Genomic DNA, 24,411 nt, shown 5'->3' with positions numbered 1-24,411 from the left:
CTGCTGTAACTTTTAATGCAACTGGTAAATCTTTGGGCCCATCCAAACTAATAACAATGATAATTCAGAAATATGCAGTAGAGTGAAAATAATTATATTCAACTGTATCAGTCATTCATGAAGGCTCCTTGATTTGAGAGACCAGGGATTTTGTTAGAAAAATAAGAAAGCAGTACATATTAAGACCGTCAACAAGCTGAAGTACTGCTGTCAACCAGAAGCTCTTCTAGGTTTTTATTCTAGGTTAGAATCTGGAGAAGTTATGAGTCATGACTCAGCCTTTTTTCCCACGCACAGACAACATAATTACCAAGGCTGTATCAATTATTCACACACTAACATGCTCAAACATCAACAGACGGGCATGCCCAAGCTTCCATCCCCCTGAGTTTCTCTGAGATTTAAACAGTTGACACTACGTTAGGCAGATTCTGGATTTAGAGGTTGCTATAACTGAAATCAAATGTGAGCAGAAAAACAAACCAAACTCAACAAAGATTATTCTGAGTCAAAACACCTCATGGAGTCTTGACCGCACTTGTAACATTGGTGAACAACAGATTCCCAATGAATTGAAAATGTAACCATTTGTTCATATATGAAGCTGTTGACACCTTGTGATACTTTAATCAATGAAGCTTATTGATATTTAAAGATACAATTCAGATATGCGCAGTTGAAAGTGATAAGTTAGTGAATGATTGATTATGTGAATCTTTTTCAAGTAAAATTTAAAGAAGACATTTAGTTGTAAAATAATAGGATTTGCGTCTTTCATGAATTAATTAATGATATTATTATTATTATTATTATTATCATTATTAATTATTATTATTATTTCCCACAAAAGAATTAATAGAAAGAATAATAAGGAAATTTAATTGCTGTAAGTTGTGACCCTTATAAATAAGACAGACATTACAGAATAAAAAATAAAATCTCAGGCCTCCCTCTTGAGTATTAGCACTGTGGGCCTAAGAATCTGTGCAGTTGCTGTCCATGGTGCTGATTTTACCACTTCAATTGATTTGGCTCCATTTCACCACATACAGTAGGACTGATTGGTTGGCTTCTGTTCAACATGAACAGCCTGATTGATTACACATTCCTCAGTTCAGTAAAATAGGGCTTCAGCACTCTGATTGTAAGGGAGCCTCATTTTTTTTTATCTCCTGGGCTCGGTATTTGAATATTTTTTACCATCCACCCTTCAAACCGTAGCGTACATCAGCTAACAGCCTTGACATTAATATATGAGAGTGATTAAATTGAAAGTATTGTTTTGGGAATATGTTGATTTATTCTTGAACTATTGATTAAATTACATTCCATGCATATATGAATCTGCACTGATGCACAACAGGCAGCCATAGCCTATCCTGAAACACAGATAGTCAAAGGAAGCCCACACTACAACAGAGTCATTAAGTGAAAATGACTCTTCCACCTGTTCCTGCATCTGTTACACTTTATAGCTTAAATGATACATTGAGATATTTTCACAGAAGTTTCGGGACTAACTTCTTACTAAGTAAGTTTACTTCAATAACTCCAACATTTAAAAGCCTGCTGTACTCGTTACTTAAGGCTATGTGAAACAGCCGACATCAACACCAGATTAAAGTTTATTGACATGTTGACATTAAGGCCAGGGTATGCTAACGTCAGCTTGGGAGCATTGTAATAGAAATAACTTCACGTGCAGTAAAGAAACACAGACAGGTAAGCTTTCTGCTCAGTTAACTGCTTGAGGGAAACAACAAGAATACAGCAGTGAGTTGTCGTCTAAGAGCCAATCACCGAGCTAAGAAACAACACGCTTCAAGAGAGCCTGGTGCTGCAGACACCCGAGACCAAGGTGCAGCTGAGTCTGAGGGTAAGTAGGACAACACGCCAGGTGTAAGATAAAGCCGTTTGGCTAAGCCTGCAGCTTTCCGGACAAAACTGGTTAACCATTATTCGGGGGTAAGTTCACACAACGTCCAAAAATGTTCAAAAACTGAAATGACAAAATCGTCCAAACAGTTGGAAGGTAACTTGTAATACTTGTAGAGAGACGATATTATGCACATTTAGTTAAGCTAAGCTAACCTGTGCAGCTTTACATTGAGCTGGCAGAAATGAGTGGTGTATTTTTATCCATCTCTTCTTGGCTAGAAAACATACAAGTAAGCTTTTACCTTTTACCTACTTGAAAGATTTCCTTATCATGAACTTTCCCTACTAATTCTTCCAAATTAAATTCCTGCTTTGTTTTTAGTTTTTGTAGTTGTTAATAAAAAGTCAGTTTTCCCTTAGTTTTCTTATCGGCCATGCTTACATGCTCCGGATTGATGGTGTTAAAATTCTTTAAAGGTTAGGTCGCGCAATATCGCACTCAAAGAGAATGTAACAAGTGGGTTTGAAGTAATATCTCAAAGCATCAAGCTGCCCATAAAATAAAAGCCTTTACACACACAAAAAAACCAGAGCAAACATGAATGTATACTATAAATACTCCTGATACCAGTTACACGCTCTCTACACCAGAACATAGTGTTCATAAAGCATATTCAGAGGATTCCAGTCTTACTGCCCTTATATACAGTATAATTGGTAGCATTAAACCCCCTATTACTGCTATAGGTCAAAGGTCAGTGTTCATAGTTCATTGGTGTCATCCATGCTGCTATCTTGACTACAAGGAGAGAGTTGTGGGAGGATGAATATGGATTCTGCATTTGTGTGTGTGTGCAACGGCTCTTAACATACAGCTTGTTAAAAAACTCCACTGAGAAAGCTTGACATGGTTTGCCAAATTACACATTCTTTCTGACTGCAGGTCCTTTCTGCATTGATTTTCATAAATGTTTCAGCAGCAGAGTTATTCCGTCCTATCTGTTGAATTTGTTCAGAAACAAAGTACAAACAGCATGACAACAGGTTGTTTCCTCAAGCTGGCTTCTCGTTTAAAGAACAAGATATGTTAGAAGTCATTTTCAAACCACTTGTTCAAACCACTTCCCATGATGTGTGTTGGAAGCATGACAAATGGAAAATCTTACGTCTTTTTGTGAGAGAATAAAGGAATTAGGTTTTAATTGGCAGCTTATGTTCTCGTTTTGCTCATTAGTAAGACACTGCTTTTTAATTGAAATCTCATAAATATGGTATTTGCTGCCTAATTGAGACAAAAACAAGCAGGATTTGAGACATCCTGTGACTTTGAGGCCTGTGCACACAATTAGTGAGTTAGTGTGTGCGTGCGAGAGAGAGAGAGAGAAAGAAACAAAGCGGAAAAGGCCCTCCCCCTAGGTGTGATAGATAAACATTGTTTCCTCCAGTTTCATCCAACACTCAAGAAGAATTTATTCTCAGCATGTTGGGATCTGTCAGTGAGAGTGGGAGAAAGAGAGAGAAAGAGCGAGGGGTTTCTGGGAGGAACAAGATTGACCTTGAACACACTGTATAACTCAATTCAAGAGCCTGCAGAATGTTTGAGCATAATGTTGGATGGATGAGCAGCATGTTATCTTTGCACATGATCTGTTCATGTGAATAACCGTCTACATGATGAGGTTTAATGTTTGTATGTAAGTTGTGTCTTTAATCATGATTCATAGTTTACTGTTCTATTTGTGGGTCCTTTTGGTTTGTTTAAATAACAATGTTACGTAACTATGGTGGCTGGGAGGTGTCAGGAGAATGCATTTACAAAAACGCTTTGCAAACTCTAAAACAAGAATGCGAAACAGTCGCAACACGAATGCAAAAGAGCCACAACGGATGTTGTGTCACATAAAATGAAAATATAAAAACAGTCAGTCAGAAACACATTCATGTGTCCGTCTATAATAACGATCCTTATCAGCAAAACGCACAACAATGGAACAAGCGTATTAGGTTGTCGTTATGTATTATTATTATTATCATACGACTTGGCAAATTTCGTCAGATAATCAGCTATTTCTGAGAGCCTGGTAATTATAACAATCCCTGCTGTCCCAATCTTAATGATTTATCGGAATGTGTAAATGAAGCCAAGCCGCTGCTGAATAAAAAGAGACAAACGCAAAGACTCAGCACAAAAAACTAAATATTTTACAACACTTTAGCTGTCTGTATTTCATCTGATTGCCAGCTAAAAAACACTAATAGGATGTATCAAATGAAAATGACTAGAGATAAGCAGAAAATTATCATCATTGCAGGGAAATTAGAAAAGATAAATTAGGAAAAGTGTACTGCATTACTGTCGACTGATGCACTGGAACAAAATCAATCATTTTAAAAGACCCAGATTCTCATGTGATATAAATGTGATGAATGGAACAACAAAGGTTCATACTTAAAGGAAGACGCGACTTTCATCACTGATTCCTAATATGTACCTGCTTTTAAAATGTTTATACTACAGCATTTTTGAATCTCTTCACCTCGATGTAGATAGAAAAATGGGTGATGCCACCTATGGGTGACAGAATGTATTTTGATCCTTAGCTGAACTGCATATTTAGGTGTGAGAATTCACATTAAGAATTGGAGATTCTTGTGATGATGATTTTTGTGTGATTGCTATTTATGATAATGTTCAAATCCTGCAGCTAAACAAGATGATATAAATCACTGCAACAGACAATCTTTTTATGTAACACTAATGTATTTTTAGCATAGAGTGATCTATTTATTTTATAGCAGGAGCAGCATCCTGCCACCCATGTATTGTGCATAAGAAGGGATGTTATCTATGCTTTATTTTGAATAGAAGTGAGTAATTTAAAATCGGTAAATAAAGAAACAAATACAAAGGAGGCTGGCACAAAGAGGACAATGAGGTGAAAAGACTGGACATGACAGAGAAATACTCAAGGTAGATTCAAGAGAGGGAGGGCTGGAATCGAACGACATGATGAAGAAAAGCAAAGAAGAATTACTGCTGTGTTCACTGTATGCGGCATTTTCTTTACACAATTACACCACTGCACTGCAGAGGTATTAACACTGTCTGATTTCCTAAAAGGCTGAGGAGATGTGAAACAAAATTCCCCTGAAGCTGATAGAGAGGAGGCAGCTAAATAACTTCTATTATCTCAGATATGATGATTCCAAGTAAGACTGAAAAAAGGACACATTACACGTGGAATGAAGGTGAGGGTGAAACCTTTAAAAGCCAAAGACAACAGAGCTACATTGGGGGGGGGGGGAATTGAGATTCTGTGAATATGAGAAAAAGTCACCAAGAGAAGATGAAAGAAGACAGATTTTCTTTTTCTGCTTCTCTGTCTCATATTGTTTCCCTGATTCACACATAATCCTGCCGATTCTGTACAAAATCCTCCCAGGCATGAACTTCCTGTCAATGTTGCAAGCAATTACTTCAGGAACAAGAGCTCTGACAGGGAGGACATTTTGATGAAATCTACATTGTCAGCCATACCCAGCAAAGTGTGAGAGAGGGAATTAACTCTAATGAACTGCAAACTGTATGACTCCAGAGTTTCTGGCTAAGTTTTTATACAAACACATGATGAGAGCTCACACACCAGAGTGAAACCCAAAATGAGCTTTCTCCATCTTCTTTAGGTGTCCTAGTTAGGGAAATACCTTCACCCCTTTGTCTCGCAGGGATACCACTCCTTTTATAAGTCGCACTTGACAAATTGCTTGCCATTTTAAAGGCCAAGAGGAAGGCGGTGTAATGAATTCAATTACGTGTTGAACTCTCCTGTCAGGACAAACTTGATTCATTGTCAGTTTTGGATAATTGATAAAGCTGAGTTAGTGTAGCACCAAGACCCCTGCAGGCAGACAAGTATTTGTGGGGAAATCTTTAACTTGAGCTTATTTCATTCTATAAAAATGTACTGTAAAATCAAACTCTGTCAGAGGTTTACTGTAAATCCAACAATCCTCAAGGGCAGCTGCACACTGAGACATACATGCGCACACATCTTTAAACAGCGTGGGCAACAGCTCTCTAATGGATAAGACATCAAACAGAGTCAATTTCACATCAATGCTGAGTCTCTGGGTCTCCTCATTGTGTAAATGATATCTTCGGATGATCAATCTTTGAGCAAGCTTCATGTAGCACGCACACATGAGCTTTCACTTGTGATGTGGTCAGCTTAAGGCTAATGGAGGTGGGTAAAGAAGATGAAGCAACTGATAATAGCTTTTTGATTGACTGCATGAAACAAAAGGAACTCCGCTGGGAGCAGTTAGGTGGTTGTGTTCTTTTTCTTACAGAACATAAACAGTAACAATCCTTGGCGAATTATTAAATATTGCAATGTCAATTTAATTTCAAACATGAACGCTTTTATGAAAAGTAGCTTTTGTAACTGTGTATCCCACTCTGGTCAGGGCACAGAGTTTAAATCATGTGCTCACAGGTGCTTGCAGAGTATAAGCTGCAATATGCCTGTGGCACTGCATTATAAATGCACATACTGATAGAAAAGCGTGTGCACAGACACAAGCACACACCTACACGCACACAATCTGTTGGACATATTTTCCTGCCCAAGGAGGACAGGAAACATCTCTGACAGCCTATAAATTGTAGTCACACTAACACACACACACACACACACACACACACACACACACACACACACACACACACACACACACACAGTAAGTAAGGGGATGGCAGCAGCAAGCAGGTAATAAGTTAGAGAGACACGGGAGGAAAGTGCTGCTTGTGCAGAATTTTCCAATAATAATGACAGGCCTATTAGGATAATTTCACACTGACAGCCTGATTTCTCCCTGGGAAGATTTGCACCGCAAGAACAGTTTCAGGACCCATAGTCCTCTGCAGCTACAACCAGGGTGATAAAACAGACAAGGCTGTGACAACCGACACCAATAATTTATTGTCAAAATAAAAAATATGCTTCATGCTTTCAAGAAAAGATCATTTTAATGACAGTTCATATTATTATTGTTATTTTGACGGTATTAAGCCACTGATTTTTAAGGGTAACCTGAAGCAGCTTAGTTAACCACTGTTGGACGCAGAGAGGGAATATGTTTTGAAGACGTTTTCCTTCCACAGCTAGAGGCCCTTAATTAAAATAAAGTGTGTTTTGGGGTAGTTATGAGCCTACAGAGGTCATAACTTATTTAGTATAAAGGCACTAGATCTAAAAAGTCTCACTTGATGACATCATATATTAAAGATGCTCACAGTACTTAGAGAGGGAAAACACTTATGTAGTCTAAAAATGGCTTTAATTAGTTCATGGCTACAATGTGAGTAGTCTTGTACAAAGTATGCCTGGCCTTTAGGTTGGTACGTCTGTAGTACACTGCTGCTTGGCAACATGGATGCCAAATGATCCCCCGGGGAGCAGTTCATGTAATGCAGAAAATGTAAAGGTGAAAAAAAGCAGAAAAAAAAGGATGAGGCTGCTTCCACATCTTCCTCAGATAAATACAATCCTACACATACAATTCTGCATTACCTATGTATAAACTTAGAAACGTCTGAATAATTAAATCCCTTGGCTGCCACTATTTCTTAAAAACTACAGTAAACACCCAACACGTAAACTCTTTTCACAAAACACACAGATGCATATCATCGTGTTAACCCACACAGAAGAACACACACACACAAACACACCTACAGCGCATTGAATCATGGACAACAATGATATTCATCTAACAAGGCTTTACAAATGCAAATTCCTGACATGTGAGCAAGTGCACTCAGGTGGTGTAGTTTCACATCACAGCAACACTTTGATTAAGGCAGATCAAAGGGGGGTGAAGAACAGGCATTCAGGACCTCCAACAATAGTCCTACTTACAGAGAGCCTGTAACTGGCTTATGAAGCACATGAATGAATAAAGATGAGGTTCAAGAATACAAATGACAGTAAACAAGTAGTATATAGCCCCCCCTGGATTCACAGAGGCTGTAAAACGCACAAACACAAATCCAATCCAGTGCTCTGATAAACTTGAATGCTGTCACATAATATATTATACAACTGTGCTCAAGTGACATTGGGTGGTCTGCCTACTCAACCTGGCTAACTTGGACAAAATTAGGTCCAACAGGATGCTGCACTTTAATGTGAATGTATCAGTCATTTTTTACACATGTCTATTGAGATTCAAAACCTCAATCCTCTCAGTCATCTCCAACACAGTCATTCCTTTTCATTCCTCCCTTCTCTATTATTCTGCCTCTTTCATCCAGGATCTACCTGTGCTTTTCCCTTCTCTCATTTCTCACGCGTGGTCTCTTCACATTCCTGGTTTATTCAGCCTCTTGCTTTCTTCCAATCCTGGAACTCTGTAATCCACTCTCACCACATGATTTATTTTAGTGTCTCTTCCTTTTCATTTTTTTTTTCAATCATTTATAAATCTTTGACTTTCTCTTTCCACACAATGTCACTGCATCTTCTATTTCTCATTCTCACTCTATGTTCTTCTCTCTGACATCATGCCCCTGCTTTCCCCCTGCTCCATTTTTGTCTTCCCCTCTTTGCGCATCCCCCGACTTCAAGAGCTTTATGTTCCCCTCCGAGCGTTCTGCTGGCAGTTTTGCCACACTTCTCTTCATCTGTGGCAACATCCTCTCCTTCCTCAATTCTTTATTTCTATCTTGCATCCACTGGATCTTGCACTCAGTACACTTAAAGCAACCAACAGATATGGAATAGCAGCCTTTTCAGAATTCATTTGTAGCTTCACACAATTTTTCCTCTCCATCTTTCTTTGGAAAGTAACAGGATAGCAGGTTTGCCTGACATAGTTTACTACACATCTCGGGGGGGCACCTTTTTTTTTGTTCATTCCCAATCTCCCTTCCCACAAGTTCCTTTACCTTTAGCAGGCGTACAGATGGCAAGAAGGCTGCATGGCACAGTTTTCTGATGGTCCAGTTGAGTGGCCGTGGTGCATCCAGCTGGTTCATGGTGCCCACTCTTCGCGGTGCAGCCACTGGTGCCTGGCGGCTTTTACCGGCACCAGGATCAATGCTGCCCCACTAGGGGGGCAAGAATGGGAAAGGGTCTCCAACTCCAAAAGCCAAAAATCACACAAGTCCCAGGGCATGACCCTCCACGGAAAACCATCAATCACTACCGCTGCTGCCAACGCCAGCGCCTTGAAGCTTTAACTTCCCCGGCAGAAGAAGCTCTCACCTGGGCAACTTCCTGCCCACTCTCTCCTTCTTCCTGGATCCCTTCTCTTCTCAGCTCACACAGATCCAAAGTAAAGCCAAACCTGGAGCATCAGGAGCATTAAATCCTCCTTCACCAGCAGCTAGGGTACACTCAGCTCTGTTGCGAAAATACCCAGAGTGTACAGGATTTTCCCAAACAATGGATCAGAGTGTAGAAATCAAAGAGAAAATCAAGAGACTGCAGACTGAGAGAGATGCAAGTGGAGAAAGAGAGAGAAGAGAGGAAAACAAGCAGGAGAGATGGAGAAGTGAGGAGAGACGAGCAGTGCAGTGCAGTACGGTGCAGTATAGCGCATAGGGGAGAGAGGAGAGGAGAGGAGAGGAGAGAAGCGCAGAGCGCATAAACGGAGCAGCCTGACAGGCAGCGGCTTAGAATTGAGGCTGCATGCACACTACTGTCTCTAAGATGGGAGAGTGGGAGAGCGAGGGAGAAGGGGAGAATGAGAGATAGAAAAATGGAGACAGTAAGAGGATTGGGAGACATAACATAAGATAAAATACAAATGATGAGCAGAAAGTGAAACTATGAGAATTGGATGCAAAAAAAGGATTACTTCTGCGCACAAGAAAAAAAGAGGGGAGATGGAGAGAGAGAGAGATGACGAGAGAGGGTGCAAGATGGAGAGAGTGGAAAGAGAGTGAAGAGGCACTGTATGGTGTTTAAAAGAGAACTGGGTGAAGTGGAGTCAACGATCCACCTTATAGAGCGTATTCAGATGGAAGCACATGAAAAAAACTTGGTGTTGTGACAACGGAAAGAAGGACGACCCACTTACGAATTTGAATGTGTTCAACATTATATTTAGGCAGAAAAAAGCACCAAAGTAGTTAAGAAAGAATTCTAAAAAAAGGTAAACATGATATTAACATACTACATGTGAAAGTCACCTAAAATAATGTCTATGAAATCATGACTGAACAGTTGAACTTCTAAGATGATAAGCATCGTTTTATTTTTAACCCATTTTATTTCTAATATATAGGTTGTTGTTTTTTTGCCAATGTTAGAAAAGAGAAATTCTTATCCAGCACGGCTTGGATAACTATAGACAATCTCTTGCAGGATTAGTGCAAACAGAGACCCTCATTTTCCATGTTTTTAAAGTCAGGTTTTATGAAGATTTAAAAAAAAAAAGATACTTTTTATGAATTTATAAGTACATTTTATTTTTATATTTATTACCATTTTACAGACAAGCATCAAATGGCCCACGTTAGAGTTTTACTGATATCTCAACCAGTAGAGGCAATGCCTTCAACATAGCATCATATATTTGTTTATTGTTTAAAAGGATCCCCATTAGTTGCTACCAGGCTAGCAACAAGTATTCCTGGGGTCCACCCATTTGGCAATAATATTATTCAAACGATATCATTTTATGCTTGATTATTGTCTTAGTTTTCAATAGTTAATCGCCATTAATCACATTAATCACATCTTTGAAATTGTATTATTATTTTGCATTTAAAAGTAAGAATTGTGAGGCTTTTATTTTTGAATTGTTGTACTGTCTTAGGCTAAGAGTGCTTTATTTAATGTCTGAATTCAACCCTGCTTTTATTTTGAAATAAAGTAAGGACCTTCTGGTAGATTGAAGGTTACGAAAATACCTTAACCACAGAAAAAATACTTTGTTATGGATCAAAAGTTAATGAAAACAGCTAAAAAAAAAAGGAACAGTAAAAAAGTGAAATGTTTGATGTGATAAGATCGATATTACTTTTGACTCATCAGCTGAACTTACTCAGAGTTTTTGCCAAGTGAAATAACTAATATAAAGATGCAGCAGTGTCGTTCTTTTCATCACCATGACTACAGGGAGACACTGTAAAAATGTATACACGGTGCATCTAAGGGTACAAAATGTAATAAATCTAAAAAAAAGAAAAAAAGAATGCATTAATTTCTGATCTAAATTAATAATAATAGTAAATACTGATAGCCTAATAAAAACCCTAAAAATCTATTATTTCCATTGTACTAAAGCCCCACTCCTGTGGGGGCACTGTTGGTGAAGCCATAATGCAATTCCCGTTATATAGAGGCCCCACTTGATAAAACAACATTTGTAAAACACGTTTTCAAGTATGTTTTTTCTAAATCAATCCAAAAAATGCACACATAAATTAAATTTTCTAGGTATTTCTGTCATCAATGTGTCTTACTGAATAGATATTGAAGCATATTGATCAATATGGAATCGAGTCGATATTGAATCGTGACCCAAAGAATTCAAATTGAATTGTGAGGTCCTTGACAATAACCAGCCCTCCAAACAATATTTGTGTAGAACAGCATTCAAAGATTCTAAAGCTAGAAAAAGAATCATAATGTACCGAAGCAATTCAGTTATTTTTTATATATTTCTTGGTGTTTAATATTTCGTAAATCTATATTCTTCTTCTTCTGCTGTCATCCAAATGTGTGTCGTAAAATGACATAAGAAATACACAAATGGACAGTTCTCTTTGTGGTGGATTTGGCATATTTGAGCTGGTTTTCAGTGAGATTTAATTATCTAGTAGAATTTAAAAACATTAAAGATCCCATATTATGCCCTTTTAGGGGTTCATATATTTAATGTATGTACCTACTTTTGTACGTTCACAATAGCTAAAGTCCGAAAAAAGTGTCTGTTTTCATGTACTGCTCCTCCTTGCTCCCTCTACGCTCTGAGTCTGTCAGCTACACTCTGTTGAGCCCACACTGTTAGACCCCACGTGGGCCAAGTCTGCTCTGATTGGTCTGCCGATCCGCTCTGTCATTATTGGTCAGTTGCTCAGCACGGTTCTCGGAAATGTCCCGCCTCTTTTACCATATTGGGAATGCAGCCACTGGCTCCGTCCGAGGGGAGCATAAACATTAGCACCTTAGCACTACTGTGCTACCGCAGACTGCGGCATATCGTGGGCGTGCTACAGAAGTTAACAGGCGTGCAACATGAGCTGCTGGGCTTGCCACAACGAGCCAATGGGCTTAGATCAGTGATCTCACACTGACAATGACGTCGGACTGACAAATTTTTATCGAGGGGGGCTAGAACCGAGCGTTACATGTAGCTAATGCTGCAGCTAACAGGAGGACGTAGGAGAAGCTGCGTTTCCACGGACTTTGAATTTTTGCACATAGATGTGCCTAAACATGCACAGGACACTTGGAAAACACACTAAAGAGCATATAAAACCAGAAAAAGCATAATATGGGACTTGTAGCACATGATGTCTCCTCTTAGATGTGCTGAATATTAAAAACATGGCTCAAATAAATGTCCCTATATAAATAAATGAGACATCAAAATATCTGAATGGACCTGAGAACCATTTTTATCTTGGCTGAGACAATTCAAATCTGTGCCAATAAAAATGTTAGTGTGGCTCTGTCTTATTCCAAAAAATGCGTACACAAACTGCAGAGCTGGAAAACATATTGGTGACAAATGTTTTTTTCTGACATATCCGCCGCCAGCACCGAGGGGCCACGCGGCCTCGGGTGCGGGGATCTCAAACCGGTAATGATCATTCCGCAGGTTCATAAAAAACTCCAGTCCATGTTCTACGTTTCCATACTTTACTGAAAGCTTTATATACAAAACTACAATAAAGCAAAATGTAAAGCATGGTCAAAGACCAGTGTGCTACTGTAGCTCCACAGCTTCTAATAAAACAGGCAGCATGCTGCGAGCTTTAACCAATCAGCAGCCAGAGTTGACTGGCGCCTTAATTACCTTCAATTAAGCATGCGGCACTGGCATGATCTACTTAAAACTGCAACACACAAAAGATATACTACACTTACGTATGTATAAATGGCTCTAACAAAAAAGTTATGCTGATATGTATACAGAATACAAAGAGAACAGTTTCTTTGATAATGAGCGCCCACAAAAGGAAACCTTGACAAAAATGATGCTTAAATATAGTCAAAAAAATTAATTGAGCTTAGACTGACTGTTGGGGTTATCCTGCAAGCAGAGTTAAGCAAGGAATGGGAGGGGGAATTATCTTTGTTTTCTGTTTATTTAAAGATTGCTGTTGCAGTGCAACAGGATATATTGCTCTGAAACGTAATCTTTCTGGCCAACAATTCAAAACATAACTGGTATTGTATCTTATGTTTGCAGTGTATGTCCTAATGACTGTCTTGAGCCAAAACCTCACAGTGTGAAGGTTTTTTGGCCTGACAGTTGAGGCTGACATTAAGAATATCCACCTCACTGACCACGAGCTCCCCCTAGGGACCCCTGAGACCTCCCAGAGATCTATCTGTCAACCATAAAGCTAGTCACTGTGGAGATGTGTGGGCATGTGTATTTGTAAGGAGGGGGTGGTAGGAAGTGAGTAGCTCCTTTCTCTCCTAACCCTTTCACATCTTACTTTTCCATCTCATCCCATACACTAGTTCATCAAACACTGCAAGGTCAGTGCGTCACACTACACTGTCTGCATATGGACAGCAGATGGCAGCCTTCTAATGCACAATATCCCTCTTAGCCCAAGATACATTTTTCAAAAGGCTGCCCCATATATTAATGATTCTTCATCAAACTACCAGACTTTGTACTACAATAGAATCAGAGTGATGCTCTTTTATTTGTCAGTGCATCACGACGGGGAGCAAATAAAAATCAGGTCTGTATTAGAATGCTGTAAAGGAAGCTACACACACACAATTCAATCACCAGGGGGCAGCAGATCAACACACCTGCTGCAGACGGAGAAAGTCTTGTCTCAGTTTGAGCCTCTCACTCTTCTTGGCTACACTCATTATCACAACGCTAAAAGGTATTAAAGCACTGGCAAAGAACAAGACCAGACAAGAGGAGAATTAATTCTCTCACAATGACTCATTTCTCCTCATGGGAGCCTAACTTGGCGGATCAGGGAAGCAATTTGCTGTGAATAACATAAGTGTTTCAGCACTGGGAGCTTCTATCAAATCAGGAAGGCAAAACAATAAAAATGCAACAAGATTTTTAATCACTCCTTGTTTTCAGTTTGACTGAGAAAGGAGTATGATAAAGTTATTTATCTGAGATAAAGATGATTTTTGGGGTTTTTACACATGAATCACAGCAGAACCCACTGTCAACTTAAGCCTACCCTGCACTCAGTAAGAACAGTATCAGAGAAAGTCCTTCTGCTCTGCTTCCTGAAGATCTGGATTTATGAGATATTATGTAAATTCAAGAATGTGTAAATATGTGTGTGCCTCAGTGAATGTGTGAATAATTGACTCATGACCCACAAGAAGTCCTGAGTTAAAAAAAACATCTCGTTATCTGCTGTATGTGCAAGTGACTGTCTGAGCAGGTTTATGTGTGGGGTAATAACGTATTAGTGGGTGTTCCCTGTAACCCATTTCTTCACAGAGAAATCCCCGCTACAGGTAGACCCGGTGACATCTGCACTCTGACAGGAGTGAGAAAGAAGCCCATTTCCACCTGTCATTCAAGCAGAGCCAGTAGTGCAAGAGAAGCTGCTCTCTCAGAGAAAATGCGCTCACTGTTGATATTTGTGCGAGAAAGTCTTTTGAGAGCTTGGCAACCAGAGATCGTCTGTGTGAGATGGATTGGACTTATTATGTATTGTTGTTGTATTCTATTCACCAGAATAAAATTGAAAATAAAGAAATATATTAATTGTACCAAACAGGCTGAACTAAACATGGTAGAGAAAGGAAAACGTGTGTTTACCAGAGCCTGCACTTAAAGTCAAATTGAAATCAAATTGCATATTCTCTTGAAGTGCAGACACATGCTTTCTCTGTTAATAACTTATTCTGTGTTCTGCTTTCAGAAAAAAAGCCAGAATGTTTTTTTTGTTTTGTTGTTGTTGTTTACCATGGCGTCCCCTAGTTTAGTTAATGTGATAGAACAAGTTGCAGTATTTCTGAACGAAGACCGACAGAAACATTCAATCAAATATTGCACGTCAAAGTCAAGTTAGCGTTGCACTTAAAGAGAGGCAAGACAGTTGGTAAACCTGAGCAGGATCGCAGCCTGCTTAACAAAACAAGAGCACCACACTTTCAACAACAACACATCTTATTGTCCTGCACCGTAGCTCTCTGTACGAGCATCAAGAGAAACATTCACCAGCAGTGACTAGCTCACTGGCAATGTCAGATTGCAATGGGGTGAGGTAAAAGCTGCTCATACAACACTTTGCAAATGCTATTTGGTCTTGTGCTATGATGTTGATTGTTCAGATTGCATGAAAAAGAAAACTGTACAGGTTTTCTGAAATTAGATTTAAGAAAGAGCCTCGACAATTGAATCACAATATTTGTAATAAATTGATTTGTAAACCCCTGTATCATGAAAAGTCTTTAATCACCAGATTCTGCTCGAAACACAACCCTTCAGTCAACACAGAAGAGAATGATGATTATGTGAGTAAAGCAACATGTGCTTTTAAAGTCAACATTTTTACGTGAGGTTCTCTCAACTAAATTCAAACTGTAAAGTCTTTCCTGAATAATTTATATGCCAAGTTAATCTCAGTATGTTAAGTTTTAACTGAGCCTTTTGTGCAGGGAAGCAACCATTTGATTCCCCTCAGAAAGCTATGATTCAGTTGAGAGTATGATGCCATCTTTAGGGCCTCTTAACAGTTCTACATAATAACTAAGTCTTTCACTGCAGAAACAGCATCAGGTGCACCCTGTATACTTCTCCTATCATTTGCGTTCTTTCTTTGTGATCACAGGTTCAACTCTTATCACATTCAATCATGATGAAAAACAGTTCATGTTGTACTTTCAAGTGATGCTGATCACCACCACCACCACCAAGCAGACACAGTTTACACAGACAACAACCCTGTCATCTTTTCAGTAAAACCAGTGAGTGAAGGTATGAGATAACAAAGTTATTAGAGACTGATGGTTCCAAAAGCCTCAATCTAATTTGGCTTCCTTTTCTCCCTCTGTGTGTTGCTCATCCCCTGGAGGATTCTCCGTAAGTGACAGTTCAATACCTCTCACACCAAACTCTTTTAAACACACACACACACACACACACACACACACACACACACACACACACACACACACACACACACACACACACACACACACACACAAACAACATTACCCCCCCATGTCCCTTGCCCTGAGGAAGCAGGAAGCCCTCTGCTGTGTTGGGTACACTCTTCCATCTGGAGACAGGCAATGATTATTACTCTGCAGGATGAAACCACAAGAGAGAAACGCACACTTACACACAACCGTTAGCTCTTGAGAAGTTTTATTTTCTGTCTGTTTTTTTACTACTTCACGATTCTTCACTCTCAGTCACTGGCCTGTGTGTCACAATAACAGTTTGGTTAATGTACACTGAAGCAGCAGAAACAAGCTTCTTCTTTTTTTTAAGATTTATTTTTGGGCCTTGTGGACTGAGGACAGTGGACAGAGTCAGAAACGAGGGACAGAGAGAGTATGACGACATGCAGGAAAGGAGCCACAGGTCAAATTTTGACCCCTGGCCGCCCGTCTTGGGGACCACAGCCTCCGCAACAACCTTGTGGCCTCCAGCGCCCCCCAAACAAGCCACCCATTAAAACCTACGTAATGTTAGTCATGTCTCACATGTAGCAGTTTTAGTATCTGCCTCTTATTTTCGTCTCTGACATTACATTAAGGCTTAAGCAGAACAAGTGTAATTGGCAGTTGCAAACAACTGTTGACAAACAGCAGTGGTATCAGTTCAGTCAGAGGTAACAGACTGAGAAGAGGCTTGTTCAAAATAATTACTTCAGTGAAGTCCGTTCAGCCACACCTTATCACAGACTCACATCAATTTTGTTCAGCTTAGTAGTTTATTATTTTGATCTGTCAGCCTCAGTAAACTCCCATCCAATAAATTCTAAGAATAAGTTTAATTTGTCATAGATAAGGTATCCAACCTGACCTTAGATTAACTTAGTACTAGTATTAGCATAGTACTAGTCAGTTAGTAAATAACTGTGAGGCACTCACTCTCTGAGTGCTTAAAGTTTGTTTTGCAAATAAAAGCCGCACAACTAACTTATTACAGCACTTTTAACAGTTAGGCCCTGCCCCCTCCACTGATAAATCTGGGTTGTCCACCAATGTTGTAAGTGCATTCAAGGGAAAGTTTTCCTTAAACATTGCCTTGAAGCTTCTCCACGTTTTTATGATATTCGTTGTTAACAAGTTGTCCTTAACTAGAATTGGTAATTCATTCAGTCGTTTGTCTAATAACTTTACAGGGGGAAAAGGTTTACACATTATGGTCTCTATTTCAAGCCAATGCAACCCGGTGTTTCCAACCACACATGAAGATATAATCCTGGCATGTATTGACATAACATAATTTTCTACCTTAGGTAGACCCCACCCATCTTTTTCTTTAGGGAGTTGTAACTTCTCTAATTTTATTTTAGGTTTCCTTCCTGCCCAAATGAAGTCTGATATTGCTTTATTAATATCTCTAATATCTTCTGTCCTTAAAATCACAAAAAGCATAGATACAGGATAAATTATCTTCGGGAGAATAGTCATCTTAATGAGATTGATCCTACCAAGAAAGGATATGGGCAGATTCCTCCATCTCATCATATTTTCTTGCTTAATCAAGGGGTTAATGTTTCACTATAAATTCGATTGACTTGTGGTGTGACTTTTATTCCCAGATAACTGAAACCATCAGGGGCCCAGCGAAATGGTCTAACAAAACCAGGTTCAACACGCCTATCGCTCACCAGGGGCATTACCTCAGATTTGTCAAAATTAACTTTGTATCCAGATATTAGTCCAAATTCTTGAACACATTCTATGACAGCAGGTACTGACATACTCAGTTCTGTTAAGGTCAACAGGACATCATCCGCATACAACATAATTTTGTTTTGCTTTGTACCGATTATTGTTCCTTTAATATTATTATTTTGTTGAATAGCTATTGCCCTGGCTCTATAGCCAGGGCAAACAGGAGCGGGGACAGAGGACTGCCTTGGGCTGTACCTCTTGACAACTTGAAAGGTGCTGAAATAAGACCGTTTGTCAGGACAAGCTGTGGGCTTCTTGTACAGAAGTTTCACCCAACCTAGAAAGTTAGTTTGAAAGCCAAATCTCTTCAAAATGTCAAACATGTATTCCCATTCAACCCAATCAAAGGCTTTTTCAGCATCCATCGATATAATTGCTCCAGGATTTTGGCAGTGATTGATATAATGAATAATGTTAAATAAGTGTCTTGTATTGTGACATGATATCCGGTCCTTTATAAAACCGGTCTGATCTGCATCCACGATATGAGTCATTACCCGTTCTAACCTGCGAGTCAATGTCCACTCCAAGTAGACTGATTGGTCAGTATGAGGAACAGATTTCTGGGTTTTTCTTTTTCTTTAATATAAGTGTTATATTGGCCAAATACATTGATTCTGGGAGTTTTGAATCCTCAATTGATGTATTGAAAACTCTAAGTAATAATTCATTGATCTTACCTTTTAGTTACTTTCCGGATTGGAGTGAGGATATGGCTGTATTGATTTCTAATAAGGAGATGGGGCCTTCCAAAAGATCAGCCTGATCTTCTTCTGATAGTTGTGGGATTGTCAGACTGTTTAAGAAGAGTCCTTCCTTGAGCTTAATCACATCGTTTTCAGAACTATAGAACTTTTCATAGAACCTTTTAAATGCATCATTAATCCGAAGGTTATGTGTTTGTCGTTGACTATTTTCGTCCTGTATAGCTGAGATAAAGTTCTTTATTGGGGCATTCCTTGCTAGGCGTGCTAGTAGGCGGTTTGGTTAGATAACATTATTAGTCAATACTGCCCAACCCTATAACCATGTAATCACTGCTGTGCTACTTAACAAACCACATTTCACAGCTTTGCCAGCTAACAGCCTTCAGTTAGCTTCAGTGACACAGAGGGCAGAGGAAGAAATTGAAAATGAAAAAGTTTGGAGTCATGGAGGGAGGAGATACTTGTCACTTTCAACCTTTTTCTTCTCATGCTGTGAGGTCATCTGACAAAGAAACAGCAAGCGTCAATCTTCTTTTCTCTGCTGTAGAAATTATTTATGTGGCATTTGGAGTTCGCCAAAATAGAGAGAAAACCATAAATATCTCAAGCCTTCATAATTGCTGTAGAACAAGGAAATGCAAAAATAAAATCCTTATTTTACATCTGTCTGACTGAAAGATATTTGATACTAGGGGGGTGCAGATGGCCTAGCGGTTAGGTCGTGCCCCATGTACAGAGGCTGTAGTCCTCAAAGCGGGCAACCCAGGTTCATGTCTGACCTTTGGCTTCTTTAACAGATGTTTTCCCCCTACTCTCTTCCCAATGTCCTACTCTAACAACTGTCTTCTATCAAATAATGGTTTGAATAAATACATCTTTAAAATATATATATTTTATCTGTAGACATGACCAAACATTGACTTTTTAACTATAGCTCCATCTTGTATCTAGTCACTTGTCCTTCAACCTGGCTGATCCCAGACAAGCCCACAGCTAGAATGAATCAAATACTTTCTCTCAGGACAAGCATTCTCTCTTTTAGTAACATAAGAACTTCAAAATGCATGAAGGTCAAATTACAGATCATAATAGATGAGGCCATTACACTTAAGTGTACACTGTGGAGTCTGTGCAGTCTGCCTATGTAAATTTGAAGAAGCATTTACATGAATGTATGCAGCAGGAGTGTGTGTGTGTGTGTGCTGTAGCTGTAAAGCCCTGTCAAACCTTCTCAGAATTGAAGAGGCATAAACAACAGGCAGCGTGGTGCAATTATGGAAACTCTGTCCCTGTAATTTGGAAATGAATTATGTAAAAGGCCAACTGGCATTTCTTGAAGAAGGTATGTTTGTAGTGATACAGTACCTGCTCTATGAACTGTACACATAACATTCAAGTAAAACATGGACCATCTATGTACTCTTGACTGTGACTGTCAAAAGTTCACACAATTGGTTGCACAGGATGATAGTGCACTTTTTGATGGCGACAAACTATTCCTGATTACAAAACTCTGACAAAGACTTCTTGCACCTAAAAGAATGTCAGAGCAGATTTCATCTGTTAGAACAGCATTACTTTTATTCTGTCACTTTTGTATTCTCATGTTATTCTTGAGGGGGTGATAATCCATTTGCATGAGAAAGCTACAAATGAGAAGCATCATTGCCAAGATATAATTATTTGACACTCTTTACACCAGAATTTCTTTGAACGTAGTAACATGCCAAAGTTTTACAAATTCACACAATATTGGGAACAATATACCCTGGAGACAGTCACTGTTTGGGTTTGAGTATACAAGAATAACTGTCATGTTTTGATCTGAAAGATACTTTCTCATCTTTCAACCATACTGCTCAATTTGGCCAAATCAAACCGGATAAATACATCATGTCCTATGTCAAATCTGTTTCTGCTTTTCACAGTTGGTCGGTAAAGAAAGAGATTAGAAATACAGATATAGATTGTATGTCTAGACAAAAAGATTGTGCTGTAAAAATATGCAGTAATAAATTAAGTACTAGGAATATTTCAAGTTTCTCAGGAAGTCAGGGAACAGTTTATATTGAGTTCATACTCTTGCCGATGAAGAAAAGAGGTGTGATAAAATACAGAAACATCCCTGTAGTCCTTCTGAGACAAATATACTGTATGTCATACTGACTGAGGGCAGAGAGGACATAGTCAGGAGAAAAAACCCTCACCATAAACATTGTAGTAAACTCACTTTGTGTAACAGTGTTTTATTGCTTAATGTGGTCACATTACAGCAGATGGAGCTATTCAGCCCTTCACATTACATTTTTAGTCTTAATCTCTCTGCAGAAGTAACATTAGGATTTAATTTGTTTGGGTTGTAATTACCTTAAAGTTTGTGTCAGCCAGGGCAATTTAGATCATGTCAAAAACTGATGGATAGTTCAAAACAAAATATAATTTGGGTCTCAGTGCTTTTCATTAACCCTTTAAGAAGCCCAAAGGTATAAAATACTGTATATCATCACCATTTTGATGCATAGCTTTGACACCTCATTACAAACTCAAGTGCAAAGAACAATTTGCACACAATATATAATGAAACAAACTTATTACTCTGATAAAATCCCTTCTTAGAATATACTTTCTTGCAGTTGAATGAGTGCTTCTGTTTTTATACAGGTAGCAGAATAATGAGGTAGCAGTGAGTAAAACAATGTAAATGCAATTGCCCAAATTGCGTTTCTCACTGTATTTGAGGTCCTATCATATGATGTGCTTAGTTCAAAATGAAGATTATTTCTGAACTACCATGTGTGCATCATTCTGCTGGCGTTAATGTGTCCACACAAGATGAAAATGTATCTCTACACTACATAATGATCTTTATCATATTTGAGTGGGTATTCATACTTCAGCCCCCCTGTGTATAAGTGAACTTGTAGTCTGGTTCTGGCCCATTACAAAAACTGTCTGCTCCTTTAAATGGCAGCAGTATAACGGATCATTAATAAAGCTTGCTTAACTCTAACTGCCTAGAATATATTTCTCTGACTAATTATTCATCTGGCTAAATCCCTTTCTCCTTTTCAGAAACACAGTGCATGGATTTCACTTAAACCCTGGTCCCCAAAAGAGCAGAAGCTGTCAAACCATTTGCTCAACATTTCCAGTTAGGAGAAAATTACCATAGTAGAAAGTAAGTGCTAATGTAACTTTTTATGAAACCTCAGAACCAATTAGCACTCAAATCAGGACAAAGGAAAACATTTTGCAGTAATCTCAGAGCAACAGTAAAGACCAGCTATTAAAGCTGCAGCTGTCTTGACTTGATGCGGTGATTGTTTCCTAAAACACAGTGATCCAATATAAAACCTCAATTCATGGCCATTCAACATAACTCTTAAGCATTTAAATTAGACTGAACCAATGAATCTTATTTTGTTTTTTGTTCAAAGGCTTTAATAAACAAAAAGAACCAAAATGGCAGGTAAGAGAGTTTTCTATGTGGGGATTGCTGAGCTCTTCACCATAAAAGGTTCACATATGTTGTGCCTTAGGGGGAACGATAAGATTGGCCGAAAAAATGTAAACCATCTGAACTCCAGAGGCTAAATGGGCTATGATGGAGTTGCTCTTGCCAGTTGAGATCAAATTCTTGCCAGGAAAAAAGATATTGTTGATAATCCATGTCAAATATGCTGACCTACTGCAGGATTTATCAGAATACCACTTTCAACTGTGTCAACAGGCTGTTCTATGATCAATACAAGAACATCTTAACGCAAAAAAAAATCTTTGTTGAAACTAAGTAGAGGGTCATCCACCTGCACTTTCCTCAAAAACAGACTTATTGCGGCAATGCACCAGTTGCTAGAATTACACTGTCCCTTTTTTTATGTTGTCTTTCTTTCTCTAGCTCTTGAGACAAGAGATCAGTTCAGTGCCTTTCAAGTAATAACTTCTAACTAAAGTTCACTGCATAGCCTGTAAATATTAATGGACGAAGCCTGATTGATGTTGCTCATCTGTCACTGCAGGGGGCTTTGGAAGCCCTTCGATGCTAGAAATGCTGTTTCACTTTCAGTCAACCTAATGACAGGCTAAAAGCTGGAGCTGAGGCAGGTCTTAAGCCCCATGAAGAACAGCTACTCTGCGCTCCCCTGTCAGTCAGGTCAGCTATGAGACTTTTTTTAACAGGTGTGTATGTGACTTCCGATACTTCAACAAGCCTCAAGCAGACACTCGACAAACTACAGGATTTTGCACTTTCGCATTGGCTTCATTTTCAACACTGGATGTTGCTGCTTGGTAGAGATGGGGGGGGGGAGAATCGAGATTCTTCTCTTATAAAATTTAAAATCGATTCATAACTTACAAAAATCAATTTATTTTATTTTTTTTACTTCCTGCTAAGTGCTAAAGCTTGCTCTTTAACTCAGTAGGCTGCCAAATATAGCAAGAAGAAATTCAGCCAGTCTCACGGATGACTGGAGTAGATCCTGAGGTATGTACTAATTCATAAATAGACTTTGAATCCATGGATCATGAATCCAGAATCGTTTTGAATCGAAAATCAATTCTGAATTGAATCGTGAACCCAAGAATCTAAATCAAATCATGAGACACCCGAAGATTCCCAGCCCTACTGCTTGGTTCAGTGTCTTCTCTCTCTCGCTCCCTCTCTCTTACAAACACACACACACACACACACACACACACACACACACACACACACACACACACACACACACACACACACACACACACACACACACACACACACACACACACACACACACACACACACACACACACACACACACACAGAAATCAATAAATGCCAGATTAGCCTTAGTGCTTGCTGATCTAATCTTTTGAGTCAACAGAGCAATGCAGTCATGGCTCTGTAGCCAAAGCCACTATGATGTTTCGTCACTCGTGTCTTCCAAATACTGCAGAGTAGACTTGCCTCTGTAAACCTAAAGCCTCAAATTGAAGCACTTTTAGAGAAACTCTCACTGGCTGAATGATATTTGTTGGCTTGAATTAAGAACATTGTACTTTATTCAGAACAGTTCTACCTTTAGGGAAAGCCCACTTTACTCAAGTAATCCTGCACATGCCAATATTAGCTAGTGAAAGACAAGCACAAGCCATATGGCTCCTGTGATTTTTATGAGATGGATCCCCTCTGGCTTAGAAGGCAGAGTTTGGATTGGTCTAGTTTGGGCTGGTTAAATCTAAAAGCTGCTCGATACTGTTTGACATGTAGTGTTTGTTTCCTAAAATCCACCCTCAGTGCTCCGCTGTTCGGATGGAACCAGTCAGGTGAAATTAGTGGAAGGTACAACTAATGGGTCACCCTTTTGTCCCTCCGTCTAATAAATGAGCCCCTGTTGAGAAAGCGGTTCACAAACACACAAATGTACAGATGCAACAAAATGACACGCAGATACTGAATGTTGGCCTGTGTATGAAAACAAAATGCCAAACCCCCCTGACATAAATTCTGCATTAGTCATTGAGAACCTTCATGTTGCCGTAGCAACGTGGATATAGTGTACTGTAATTACCATCTTGCGGGTCAGTGTTATAAAGCTAGACCTGTAGCCCACTGGCCCCGAGGCCCCTGGTAATGGCTTTTATAGCAAACATTACTGCCGCACTGCTACACTAGGAAACACATGCAAGGATAAATTCGGCCTCAAAGCCCAGAGCTTGTCATCCCAAGAGCTTCAAAGCCA

General features: G+C 39.1%; 1 protein-coding gene across 4 annotated transcripts in view; it reads right to left on the bottom strand.

Annotated features, from left to right (window-relative positions):
• The window catches only part of trpm3 (transient receptor potential cation channel, subfamily M, member 3), a 112,840-nt gene extending 103,020 nt beyond the window's left edge, over positions 1–9,820 (bottom strand). For 3 of the 4 annotated variants that reach the window (XM_065965121.1, XM_065965125.1, XM_065965117.1), the window contains exon 1: positions 8,828–9,820. In XM_065965121.1, the coding sequence (XP_065821193.1) occupies positions 8,828–8,917 (90 nt within the window). In that variant the 5' untranslated portion in view covers positions 8,918–9,820. The remainder of the gene's footprint in view (positions 1–8,827) is intronic. The other variant, XM_065965111.1, reaches the window with a different exon arrangement.
• Positions 9,821–24,411: the final 14,591 nt, after the last annotated feature.

The sequence above is a fragment of the Labrus bergylta genome, chromosome 2 (assembly GCF_963930695.1).
Source record: "Labrus bergylta chromosome 2, fLabBer1.1, whole genome shotgun sequence".
Lineage (NCBI taxonomy): Eukaryota > Metazoa > Chordata > Actinopteri > Labriformes > Labridae > Labrus > Labrus bergylta.
The sequence above is the reverse complement of the archived record's forward strand: the minus strand, read 5'-3'. Positions and strand labels throughout refer to the sequence as shown.